The sequence below is a fragment of the Leuciscus leuciscus genome (genome assembly GCF_965113295.1).
Source record: "Leuciscus leuciscus genome assembly, chromosome: 11".
Taxonomy (NCBI): Eukaryota; Metazoa; Chordata; class Actinopteri; order Cypriniformes; family Leuciscidae; genus Leuciscus; species Leuciscus leuciscus.
The window spans coordinates 16,018,497-16,032,268 of record NC_138735.1 but is presented as its reverse complement, the minus strand read 5'-3'; the positions used below and the strand labels follow the sequence as shown (position 1 = coordinate 16,032,268).

At 36.1% G+C, this 13,772-nt stretch overlaps 2 protein-coding genes across 2 annotated transcripts in view; both read right to left on the bottom strand.

Moving 5' to 3' along the window:
• LOC309509909 (uncharacterized protein) overlaps positions 1-1,980 on the bottom strand; it is a 34,772-nt gene extending 32,792 nt beyond the window's left edge. Inside the window, exon 1 of the mRNA XM_082184902.1 lies at positions 1,866-1,980. The gene's annotated coding sequence lies outside the window, so the exon portion shown is untranslated. The remainder of the gene's footprint in view (positions 1-1,865) is intronic.
• Positions 1,981-2,747: 767 nt separating this feature from the next.
• LOC309509939 (uncharacterized protein) lies at positions 2,748-6,821 on the bottom strand. Its single transcript, XM_082184945.1, has 4 exons — positions 5,072-6,821; positions 3,923-4,024; positions 3,574-3,719; positions 2,748-3,089 (listed from the first exon to the last, which is right to left on the bottom strand). The coding sequence occupies exons 1-4, from the start codon at positions 5,151-5,153 to the stop codon at positions 2,949-2,951; spliced, it is 471 nt and encodes a 156-aa protein (XP_082041071.1). The 5' UTR covers positions 5,154-6,821; the 3' UTR covers positions 2,748-2,948.
• Positions 6,822-13,772: the final 6,951 nt, after the last annotated feature.

Below are 13,772 nucleotides of genomic sequence, written 5' to 3'. Positions count from 1 at the left end.
GATAACTTACTATATTTACCCCCATTTACAGTTCATCTAATAGTGAATTGTAAGATGGAGAAATTAACGGAGCAAATCTAAGTATAACGCTTATAGCCCTTGTATTTTGTCACCAATAACCTACTTTTTGAAATACCACCACGTGGTCAACAGCCTGAGAAATACTGATCTTGTGGGTTTTTTTTCTTCCTGAAGCCTGGGGTGACAAGAGATGCAGAAGTAGAAGGAAGGAGGATAGGTCACTGTCCCATTCTGAAAAACGCAAAACATATGTTAAAGGGATAGTTCACTTTGAAATTACTTTTTGATATGTTTTAGCTTACCCCAAGGGCATCCAAGATGTAGGTGTCTTTTTTTCCGCAGTAGTTTCAATTTTGATATTTTTAGGTCAAACCGTTCTTGTCTGTCAGTCATATAATGCAGGTCGATGGTCACTGTCTCAAAACACAAGCACAGAATCCAAATTAAAACAATTCCCCATCGTCCAAATGAAACAATTCCCCATCATAAGTACACATTGATGGCCTAAGACACGAAACGAGCGGTTTGTGTGAGAAAACGAACAGTATTTATATAGTTTTTACCTCTTGTAACCACAGCCACGTCCAAGTGATCTGAGGGCGCGGGCGCTTCGGTCTGCGCAAGCGCCGGAAAGCGCCGGAAGTGATCTCTCGCGCCTGTACGTCACTCATTGTTTACACAGAACAGAGATTGTAGGTAAGACGGCTAATAGAAATGGTACTAATTTGCGCTTATCCGGGATGTTTCAACCGTCGTAAAAGAAAACAATTACGTATGCTCGCGCGAACTCATCCGGGAGTGGTGTTTTCACGAATTCCCAATTTATGAGCCTTCTCTCTTGAAGTTATGGTTGATCGCTCTTCGGCTGGATATCAACACACACCCATAAACTTACTAAAGTTGAGGAGGGTCTGCAGCGATCATTTTTCCCCTGATGATTTTATAAACCAAGGAGTGGATCGCTTAGTACTGACATCATCAGCTGTGCCTATGATGTTTTCGCATCCAACGGAGGTATGTGAACAACGTCTTTGTATGTGTCCTTTCTATTTGTAAAGCTGACAACATATGCTCTCCACTTCTGTTGGCATCTCACAACACTTGCTACAAGAACACCACCAATTTTGAAGAGATCTCTGTCTCTCTGAGGCTTGAAGACGTGCTGCTGCAGCGGATGCTTCCTCCATCGCTCTGAGTTCTTGATCTGTGTATTCTGGTTCAAATAAATATGGTTGTGAAAAAAATTCAACGTTGTCTGTTGATATATCGAAATCGTCTTCCATTGCGATTTCCTGTAGCAGCTATATCTAAATAGGTTTAGATCTTCACAGTGAAAGGTAACACTTCCGAAATCTCTGTGTAAACAATGAGTGACGTACAGGCGCGAGAGATCACTTCCGGCGCTTGCGCAGACCGAAGTGCCCGCGCCCTCAGATCACTTGGACGTGGCTGTGGTTACAAGAGGTAAAAACGATATAAATACTGTTCGTTTTCTCACACAAACCGCTCGTTTCGTGTCTTAGGCCATCAATGTGTACTTATGATGGGGAATTGTTTCATTTGGACGATGGGGAATTGTTTTAATTTGGATTCTGTGCTTGTGTTTTGAGACAGTGACCATCGACCTGCATTATATGACTGACAGACAAGAACGGTTTGACCTAAAAATATCAAAATTGAAACTACTGCGGAAACAAAGACACCTACATCTTGGATGCCCTTGAGGTAAGCTAAAACATATCAAAAATTAATTTCAAAGTGAACTATCCCTTTAAATGTCTACACCACAATAACTAAGTTAAGCAGATTTTAAACCATTGCAAGTTAGTTCTGTACAACTCTACCTGGGGAATCCTGTTCCTCCCTTTTCTCTTTGGCAGATGACAGTAATCTTTTCAGCAGTGGAGTGGAAGTCAAGGTTTCTGCTAGCCTGATAACCTTTGCTTTGAAGACAGTTGGCCACCTTTCAAAAAGTCTGGAAGCAGATTCTGACCCAAAGAGGAGCGTGAAGTCCTGAAGAATCTGAAGCAGTTTGCAGAAAACATGTAAAGAAATTACCATAAAATATTACATTTCTTAACAAGCTAAATGTGTTTTCAACAAAGCAGACTATTTGACAATTCTCTGAAACTAGCATTTCAATTTGGTCAAAAAAAAGGAAAGACAAATCCATACCAATCCTTTAGTATCCAGGAATTGAGGAAAAACTGAGAGAATGGTGGTGGATTTCTCTGGATCATGGATAAGGTGCTGTCTGTATTCAAACGTGGTCCTCATCTTCTGCATGATGACCTCACGGTCACTTGTATGATTCATCAGGAAGATAGCCTCTAAACTTTGGTCATTATCTAGCTGATCTTCACGGTGACACAGCTGTCTGTCAAGCAAAGGGCCTCCCTTTTCCTCTGTTTTTGGATCATCCTTATTTGCAGAAGGTTTTGTCCCCCGTTGTACTGTTTTGAGGCGCCATGACAAGAACCCAGTGTTTTTTTGGCCATCATAAAAATTTTCCTAATGAAATGACACAAATTAAAACTCAAAATTCTAACCCTCCATCGAAAATGACAACTTCTTAGAAAGACATTTCTAAATGATCACAAAAATACTGAATGTTCTAATCTCACATAGTGACTTGCATATCCAGTCCTCCCTTGGGATCTCTGAGTGAGGGAAACAAGGTGATGATTCCCAAACCATAGTTCTGTTTGGTAAGTCGATGTGGGACTCTCCTGAAAAATGGAAACACTCAATGTTACTTCACAATGATGAGAATTGTTTAAAAATATATAACTAAACCACTCTTATTTTCAGAACAATCAACAGCTTATTACTTAAAATTTGTAGCACCCAACTAATATAGTTCACAATTTATATACTATCATAATCACTAACAAATTAAATAACCCAAGACTATTAAATTTTGATAATTACCCTTCTGTCTCAATCATGTGTGCAACCAAGATGTTCACCATCAGTTTTCTCATGTCATCGCTAATTGTCCCTGTATCTTCATACTCCTTCAGCACATTTGCTCCACCTGGTCTTGTGTGTAGAATTTCTTTTATCAACTATAAAAAGAGGAACATTAACCAATTATGTAAGGGATGAAATGCATCCAGCCAGTTGTTATAGCAGAATAAACTCCGACAGGCTGATCAGGACATGAAGCGGTGGGTTCTTGAAAATTTTAAATATGAAGGGGTTTTACTTTAGCTCACCTCTCAATTACCATGACAAAAAAAAAAAAATATATATATGTATATATATTTGCACAGATTAACTGTTCACCAAAAGACTAGTAATGTGCGCTAACGAAGTAAATGGGGTCAATTGACCAATCAGAATCAAATGTTCCACAGAGCCATGTAATAAGAGAGTAGAAAATGCAGGAATATTTAAATGCCCTGAACGATGGTCCTGAACTGGAAAATTACTATTGTGTATAAAAAAATAAAAAAAAATAAAAAAAAAGATTGAATTAAACTTTTAGCATGTAAAGCTCAAGGTTATAAGTAAATCCCCCAATGTCTGTGTAAGGCTACTGGGACTCACATCTCTGGCCTGTAAGATTTGAGAAGCCTCATTATCATCCTTCCTGAATCGTTTTGGACTAAACCAGTCACTGTCCTCACTGCTTTTTGAAGTTAGAGACAGTGTATCTGTATCCAAGCTGACTGAAGATTGAGGTGTGGAAGGTCCTGTTAATGTTCAAACTAGGGTTAATAGACATATTTGGAATACATTTATCCACACATCATCAACACTAGCTACAACATTTAAAATACTGTACATATTAAACACTACCAGCATTCATTCAGATATTGGGATTTGATATCATTCAATAGCTCCTGTTATCACTCACCAATGTCATTCAATTAATTTATGACAAAAACCAACCCACTGGTGGTCATTAGATCAGGAAACACATCTTTATCCACCTCTGTGCCAGTGTCATCTGTAACTGTAACTGCAAGATCTTCCGGAATTGAGAACTTCTCTTTCACTGCACAACAAAAGTTTTATCAAATTTAGGCAATGCTTTATTCACAATTTGACACATAAGGATAGCTATATATATATATTAGTTTTAGTTTGGTAAGATTTTTTATGTTTTTTTTTTTTTTTAAAGTCTCTTTTGCTAATCAAGGCTGCATTTATTTGATTAAAAAATTAAAAAAGAATAATAATAATATTATGAAATATTATTACAATTTAAAACAGTTATTTTCTGTGTAATATACAGTAATAGTGTAATTTATTCCTGTGATCGCTGAATTTTCAGCATCATTACTCCAGTCTTCAGTGTCACATGATCCTTCAGAAAACATTCTAATATGATGATTTGATGCACACCAAACATTTCTGGTTATTATCAGTGTTGAAAACAGTTTTTTACATTTTTATTTCAGGATTTTTTTTAAAAGAAAGTTCAAAAGAACAGCATTTATCTGAAATGGAAAGCTTTTGTAACATTAAACACTACCGTTCAAAAGTTTGGGGTCAGTAATAATTTACATTTTATTTTTTGGGGGAAAATAACATAAATCAATAATTTTATTCATCAAGGGTGAGTTAAATTGATCAAACGTTACAGTAAAGACATTTATAATATTAGAAAATATTCTATTTTAAATAAATATACTGTTCTTTTGAACTTTCTATTCATCAAATAATTCTGAGAAAAAAATTGTACACAACTGTTTTCAACATTGAAAATAATAGGTAATGAATGTTTGAGCATCAAATCATCATATTAGAATGATTTCTGAAGGATCAGACACTGAAGACTGGAGTAATGATGCTGAAAATTCAGCTTTGATCACAGGAATGAATTACACTTTACTATATATTACATAGAAAACAATAATTTTACATTGTCATATAATTTCACAATATTAATGTTTTTTATTAATTTTTTTTTATCAAATAAATGCAGCCTTGGTGAGCAGAAGAGACTTCTTTTAAAAACATAAAAAATCGTACCGATCTAAAACTTTTGACCGGTAATGAATATATACACATAATTATTAATAACGACTTCATTACTTACCTTCTGCTATAAATATATCAAAGCAAGCCTCTGGGATTTTTATGAACTTCTTCTGATGTCTAAATTGTGCTTTGACTATCATAGTGATTTTACCTCTGAACTCCTGTGAGAGAGGAATAAAAAAAAAATCTTTTTTTAAGTGATAAAATAAATTACATTTCAAAATGTCAAAACATCAAAGATGCCATTTTCATTTTCTCCATGTAAACGCAAATTTGTGAAACCGACGTCTTACGCATACACATTACGAGATCAATATATCGATTGACTACTGTCCACGTCTGACTTTGCTCCATTAAATATGAGTCAAATGTACAAATAAACAAAAATAAATCAGCTGCATGTGAACAAATCTATATATTTTTTTTCTTTTTTCTTTTTTTTTTTTCTCTGTCCGTCGACTCTCTTTTTTTATTAATTTTTTTATTGCAGAACTTACACATAATTACAAGCTCAGGGAAGTGAAGCAAGGTTGTATCTCTTACAATGAACAAACAATGAAACGAGGATAAAAAATATAAATAATAATAAAAATACATAAATATCCTGGATTTGCATGAAGCACATTATGTAATTATACATACAAAAAAAGAAAAAGAAAAGAAAAGCATAACAACAAGGTTAAGTCATATCTTTGAATAAATCATCATAATGCATCAAATTTTGCACTTTTTTTGTTATTTATAAGTCTAAGGGAAGAAATAAAATAATTAAGGTCAGCAAGAAAAAGAGGGAAGCTCAAAGGAGACTTAAGTCATTTTTGCTTGTGGATGAAGAATTTTGCATATAAGATAAGGAAATTAACAACATGTTCAAGGGACATCCGCTTTGGGTTTTCATAATAAAAGATCATCTCTTTAAGAATGAAGGTGTGGGTCACATTTGTAGGGCCAAAAACAAAAGCACTTAAATTAGCCCAAAATCGATTGGTTACATTACACTCACAAAATAAATGGGGGACAGTTTCCTCAACAAAACCACAAAAAGAGCAAGTCTCATCAATATCAGAATATTTAGAAATGGAAGAGTTAACAGGATAGATTTTATGAAGGATTTTATAATGAATTTCCTTAACTTTGTTGGATACACAAAATGTACTAGGCAAAAGCCAGGCCTTTCTCCAAATTACATTTGTTACAAGGGATCCCCAATAGAATTTACCCCTTGGAGTAACCTTTCTCTTCATTTGAAAAGTTGAGCGAATATGTCTGTTGTTGCAATTTTCGATCTAAAAAATCTATCTCGCCCAAGCGTAAAGCGGATAAACACTATTACCTTTACTGAAGTTAAGGTGATTTTTAATTAGCTGAATTAAGCCTGCTCGGATAGCTTTTATCAAGGTATTATATTCCTTTGGTGGAACTGGAAAGTTATGGTGATTCAAAAATTGCTTGTAAGTTAGAATATGACCAGAATCATCAAAGACAGATAGAATGCAATTAAAATGATTGTTAAACCATCTAGGGAAAAAGAGAGATTTATTTCTAACGGTTATATCCGCGTTATTCCAAAGGAGAACTTTGTGGGGGGAAAAGCAATGGACAAAACACAATTTCCACGAGAGAAGGCATTGCTGATGAAAGTTAGATAAGGAGATGGGTAACTTGCTAGGTAAAAAGTTACACTTTAATAGGAAAGACAGGCCACCGAGTTTGTTAAAGATATTATTAGGAATGAAAAACCATAACGACACTGGATTCACAAGGCATCTTTTCAGCCAGTTTACTTTAAAGGTGTTTATAGTATCAGCAAAATCTAAAGTCAAGGCCACCTTCACCTCTGGAATTAGAGAGTACTTTTTTCAATTTGTGAGGCCTATTTTTCCAAATAAAATCCAAAAATATTTAGTTAATTTCCCTTATAGCTTTATCATTGATAAACAAAGAAAGAGCAGGGTATTCAAAGCGAGAGAGCCCTTCCACCTTAGATAAAAGGACTCTACCGTATAATGAAAGATCTCTCTGAAGCCAGATGTTAAAGACGTTTTTAGTTTTTGTCATTTTATCAGAAAAGTTTAAAAGATGTCTGGTAACTGGATTTTTAGTGATATGGATACCTAGATATTTTACACAGTTTTTAACAGGGATCCCCTCCAATGATGTCTCATCTATATCATGAATTGAGATAATTTCACATTTCGAAATATTAAGTTTTAGACCCGAAGCACAAGAAAATTGTTCCACCAATTCCAGAGCATTAGGTAACTGTTTTTTATCCTCCAAGAATAGTGTGGTGTCGTCAGCTAACTGTGCAATTTTAAACTCTCGATCAAATATAGAGATTCCTGTCAAACTTTCATTTTGGTTAATCCTTAGACAAAGTAGTTCAGTGGCTAAAAGAAATAAAAACGGGGAGATTGGACAGCCCTGTCTGACTCCACGATGGATGTCAAACCTTTTGGATGTATCAAAGTTAACGATCACTGAGCTGTTAATATCTCTATAAAACATGGTTACAGTATCAATAAATGATTTACCGAATCCAAATAACTCTAGAGTGCGAAAAAGAAATTTGTGTTCTAAGGAATCAAAAGCTTTTTGAAAATCAAGAAAAATTATGAGACCGTCTGAGTGAATTAAATTAGAGTAATCTAGCACATCTAATACTAACCTTATATTATTAGATATGTGACGGCCTTTCATGAAGCCCGACTGAGATTCTGAAATGTTATTTAGACCAGTACGTAATCTTTTAGCATAAACAGAGGCTAACATTTTATAATCTAATGAAGAAATGTCTTTCTTCATCAAGAAGAAATATCTTTAGCTAATTAATGTTAAAAGAGTAATAGGCCGCCAATTGTCAATTAATAAAGGGTCCTTGCTTGACTTGGGTATAAGGGATATTACTCCCTGTTTCATTGTAGAGGTCATCTCTCCCTGACTGATGCATTCCTTATACATATGAAATAAAGGCAATTTAATAAACTCCCAAAAGTGAAGATAGAATTCTACTGAAAGCCCGTCAATACCAGGGGATTTACCTATTTTCATTGAGTGCAGAGCTTGATTAATTTCCTCTATTGACAAATCAGCGTCACAAAAATTCGACTAAACTCACGATCAATAATTGGTATACGGTGTTTAATTGTATTAATACATTTTTCACAGCTGTCATAGTTAAATTCAGATGTATAAAGATTGCTGTAAAATTTGCTAACAAATTCTGATATTTCTTTAGGGTCTTTAGAGGTAACTCCATCGATGTTAAGCGCTGAAAGAGCTTTCCTCTGACCGTTTCTTTTTTCCAGGGCAAAAAAATTGTTGGAATTCTTCTCCCCCTCCTCAAGCCATTTCGCTCGAGATCTAATATATGCACCTTTGGCCATCTCTAAATAAGCTCTGTCGAATTCCAGATTTAATTTTTTTTATTTCCATATCTTCTTCTTCTGTAATCTTATCTTTAGCTAGTAAAACATTAAGTCTATTAACCAACTCTGAATCGGTTTTATGTTTAATATTTTTAAGTTCCTTACTACTTTTAACTGCAATATATCTAGCTTTATATTTAAAGAACTCCCAGTTTTTTTTATAATCTCTGGTTGATCCGGTAAATAATTCTTTGGTAAGATTGATGATACTATTATTAAATTGTTTGTCTTGTAACAAGGTATTATTAAGTTTCCAATAGCCCCTCATTCTCGGGTTATCATTGATGTCACTCAATTTTATTGCAACTAATTTATGATCTGATAAAGGGGCAGTGACATGAGAAACATCTTTTACATATTTAAGGATAGAAGATGAAATTAGAAAAAAGTAAATCCTAGATCTAAGAGATAAACTTCTATTGGACCAGGTAAACTTCTATTGGACCAGGTAAAATCTTTTGTAGAAGGATTAAAGAACCGCCGTGCATCAGTAAGAGAGAGATCGGAGCACAGGGAAAAAATTAGATCATTATTCATCCTGCTATCAAGTCTAGGGGGGTATCTATCCAGGTGATCGTCCATACATTCATTAAAATCTCCCCCCAAAATAAAATAAACATTATTATATTTTTTGTGTAACTTTTTAAGCTTGTCCACTAGATGAGAGAACATTACTCTATTGGATGCACGAGAGTTGTGTCCATATACACAACAAGCTATAAAGGTGGCGTTATCTTGTTTAATTACAGCACAAACCCATCTGCCTTCATCAGAACATACAGTTTCTAATACAGTCCCTTTAAATCTATGTAACATTATAGCAGTCCCAGCCGAGTGGCTGCTGCCATGGCTAAAGAAAATTGAGCTTCCCCATTATGTTCTCCAAAATTTAACATCTGTTTCCCCTGAATGAATTTCTTGAAGAAAGATAATATCAGCTGCACTTCTTTTACAAAACAAAAAAATTGCTTTTCTTTTCAGATTGTCCCGCAAACCTCTAACATTTAAAGTTACAACCGACAAGGAGTTAAACGAATACTCCATAACAAGAACCCCTAAACAAAATGAGAAAAAACAACAAAAAAGTTACTTTCTTTAGACTAGCTACCAGAATGTAAAGGGAGAGGTGGATAATAACCAAAGCACATGTTATCGAGGTGATAAACAAATAAGGAGATTAATAGTAAAGGTAACAATAATTAAAGAAGAACAAAAATAGTTCCTATTTGTGCACAACTTAAAAGTTTTTGTACAGTTTATATTGTTAGTCGTCAAGTTTCATCTTTTCGATTTTTGCATGAGAAAAGTAACCAGTGCAAGCAGCAGCTTGGCTTACACGACATCAGCATAGAAGATTTGTTTCCCATCAATCAAAGCAAATGAGTTGCGAAAGGTTGCCTTCTTGCCCTCCTCCCTTGCCTTCTTCACAAGAGGCCACAGCTTATCCCGCGCTGCTCTATCTTCAGGAGACAGCGGCTCCGAGAGACGCAGTTTATTGTCAGTTAGAAACTTGCAACCTTTAGCAGCACTCCAAATGATGTCACGAATGCGGCGCTGTGAGAAGAGAATTATGATCGATCTGGTCTTTCCATCCGTCCGCTTCGGACCCAGACGATGAATGACATAGACACTGTCCTGTAGCCTGTCTCCGACTCCAGGAGCAATCTTCCCTAAGATGTTGAGGACCACACTTCGGACATCCTCATTGTCTTTTTCCGCAACGCCGTGCAACTTTAGAAACCATCGCCAACTGTAACGTCTACACTCCTGTACACTTGCTTTCAGTGATTTGTTTTCCTTTCTCAGAGCGTGGACCTCAGATTCCATATGATCGAGGACCTCAGATTCCATATGATCGAGAGCCTCTTTATGCACGCTGTAACAATAACGATTCGGGGTAAATGTGAATTAGCTCAAGAATATAGGGAATATTAATATTTATGACTCATGGTCATAATTCATAAGTCGCATGTACATTTATTTTATCAATTATCGAGATTACCTTGTTCTGTACTGTCTGATCATTACAGTTAAGAAGGGGTATCCCTTTTAAACTCCACGAAAGTTTTATCTTCTGGACGCGAATATCAAACTTTCTGAGTTTATGAATTAAAACTACTCAAGGTAGTCAATATCGAGCTTGTAGCTTAGATCTTGAAGTTTCATTGACTTTTATAAGGTGGGTTTTCAAACACAGAGACAATTAAAAGTATAAATGGGTTTATTAATAAAATGGCACACACTAGAGATTATATAAACTACAAACATAAACGTACGTAAAAATGCAAACAAACATTTAACCGAACAAAGACATAAACATAGCGTGATCAGAATGAAATGAAGTGAAAGGAAGAAAGATATAGAGGGAAGATAGAGGGTAACTTAGTCCACAGACCTAAGACCTAGACACCTGGAACAGCTTTTATAGGAATCAATATACTTGCGAGTGCTCTTTTTGGTCAGGCTGAAGCTGATGCAAGAAGCGAGGATGGTGTCCTGTTTCTGCTGCGTCTTCCGGTGTCGCGGGAAGCTTGAAATAGCTCTGTGGTCAAATTTTATGACCTGCCAATGAGCTTGGGTTACGGAATGCGATTCTACTGGGAGAACATCCTTCAAAAATACATTTCAGATCCAAACACTCGAAGATCAGAACTATATGATCAAAACAACATTAATCACACATACATTCAGGAAGTTCAGATACCAGTCTGAGTTACACACATTTTAAGTTAAACACAAAAGGATGTTGGTGTGTGTGTGTGTGTGTGTACGTGTGTGTGTGTTCTGGAATGTCACGAGTCTGTGAGGTTGTAAAAGTCACAGGGAGTCCATGCTGAAATGGGGGTTTTAGAGGGGATTCTAAGAAAACAGGGTTTCCTTATGTGACTCAAATGTCCCTCGGGGGAGCCACAAAGATGCAATTTTGACCGTTCAAGCAGACTTGGAGATCAGGATTTACTAATTTGAACAGCATGTGACCGCATGTCATAGTCATTGTCGTTACAACGCCAACATCCAAAATAAGCTGTTGTACCGTCGCTGTTAGACTTTTGACTTGTTTGGAAGTTGCCTCGGTGGTAGTTTCAATCGCCGAAATCTTCTGGAACGTTTTGTCTAATTTAGAATCAAGCTCACGAATAGCCGCCAAGACATTCTCATTCCCGTTTCCACTGACGTTAGATTCTGCGCGTTTAGTTTTTTTTAGCAGCTGGCCTCTGAGGTGTATCCGAGAGGGATGTGACAACAACCTCATTGTCGAAATTTGGACATGTCAAACCACTGTGATTCGGTATCTTTCTTAAGTTTAAATCCAGCACTACTCGAGGCTGATGCTGAATTCTCAAATTGATCAGTTGAGCCAGATGCGTCGGAAGACATGGTGTCAAGCCAAACTTGTTTAACTTTCTTCTTGCCTCTTTTTCCCATGCATAAAGATTTCAAATCAGAATCATATAACGTTTTCACGTATTTTTTTCACGTTATCACCAGTCCGATTAATAGGTTATATCACCACTTCACCTTTATTTCCCTGAAGAGCAAAGAAACACTACCACCTACACCGCCGCCATCTTGGCCTCACAAATCTATATTAAATAAAGCAGCACCATTAAAAGCTTCAACCGCCATCTTCTATTGCATCAGCTGCAATACAGCCTTGCACTACAGGGTCCCAATGGTTAAACCGCGTTATTGCAGGCGTTATTAGTTGAAAATATCTGTCGACAATATCTGTTTTGACGTTTATCGATAATGTCGACTACATTTTTCAGCCCTAGGGAGATGAGTGAAGAGCTGTGCCTTATTTCTAACGTTACCTATATTTCACGACGAGTGTTCCACACAGTGTTAGAGCGAACACTAACAAATACTACACTAACACTAGCAAAACTTTAGGCTTTGTCGAGTGTGCTCAGAAAGAAAATGCCTGTGAACGTGCATAAAAACAATTACAGTGCGCGAGACGTGATGATAGACAAAACTAAGCTTAATCGAGGCTTTACTACCTTTACATCATTTATAAAGTGGCATGACATTGGCAAAAATCTAAATACAAAAATCAGACGTCAGAGCTCGTTGGCTGTCTAATGTTAATTATTCATTATTACAGTGATTTGTGATCGAATAATAGATTAAACTAATAAACTGTATACATTGAAATCAATTTACAGTCTGATTTATCTGTATTACTATCAAGTTAAAGTATTAGACTTACCCCACGCTTGACTCTTCCACAAGTAAAATGGCGTTCGCATGTGGTCTGGACTCTGGTTCAGTCAAAACGACGGTTGCACGTAAACGGAGGTGTGGCTTGGTTAACTCTAAAAGAGAGTTATGTTTGCAACAACGCAAAATGACACCAACTCTTATTTAAAACGGACACTTCTGGTGTTAAACCCAATCTGTTTAGTGTTGATTCAACACTTTATTTTAACACTTTATTGTAACACTGGAAAATCAACACCGGTCAATTTACTGTGATGTTGACAACTTTACATTGTACAGGTTATCACTTGGTTTTTGACCAAGTGAAGCTCTTGAAACAATTCACAGAAGAGTATGTTGTCTGGAAAGAAATCAAGCATCACTGGCAAAGGCTCAAAAGAGACCATGCCTTTCTTAAAAGTCTTTTAAAATAGGTTGCTGTTGATATAACTGTTTTTGTTCAGTACTTCGCTTATATTATGTGCTGCAATATTATATATATATAATACTTCAATGTGTATATTATATAATGTACTGACTGCTGCTTTGTAAATTTATGTAAGGAACAGGCAACTCTGGCCCTTTGCATTCTACTTTTTGAGGTTAATTAAGAGTTAACCTCCAACCCTAATCGAGCACATCTGAAAATTTGAACCAAAGTCTTCAGGTTTACTTATAGACAATAGGCAGGAGGGTTTGAGGTTGGAGCTAAATCTGCAGGACAGTGGACGCTGAGGGCCAGAGTAAACCATCACTGCTTTAAATAACACAGAACATAAGCTGACCCGACTGTCCATTAAACAACTTCATTTGAATGGTTTGTGTTTTTTGTTTTACTTTCAGACCAGCACTGGAGAACGCCTGACAATGGGATGTTGAGACTTCTTCCTCTGGTTGAGAAAAAGCTACACCACATCAGTGATCACATCTTCTGTTCTTCAACTGAACAAACTGTTTAGACGAGGAAGAAGAACACAAACATGATAGAGACGTACAGGGAAGAGCAAGAAACCAGTTTAGCTGTGATAATGAATCATTATTTTCCAACACAATATCAAATCTGTTTTCTGTAGGTGACTGAATATGATTCTCTGGCACTCGTTTTGTGGCTTCAGCAGCTGTGAATGG

Excerpts from the sequence above, each read along its gene's own strand:
- LOC309509939 (XM_082184945.1), bottom strand. The coding sequence starts at position 5,153 with ATGATAGTCAAAGCACAATTTAGACATCAGAAGAAGTTCATAAAAATC. Across the intron at positions 3,720-3,922 it reads TCCTGATCTAATGACCACCA|GACCTTCCACACCTCAATCT; the intron begins GTGGGTTGGTTT and ends GAACATTAACAG. Across the intron at positions 3,090-3,573 it reads AAATCTTACAGGCCAGAGAT|TTGATAAAAGAAATTCTACA; the intron begins GTGAGTCCCAGT and ends CTCTTTTTATAG.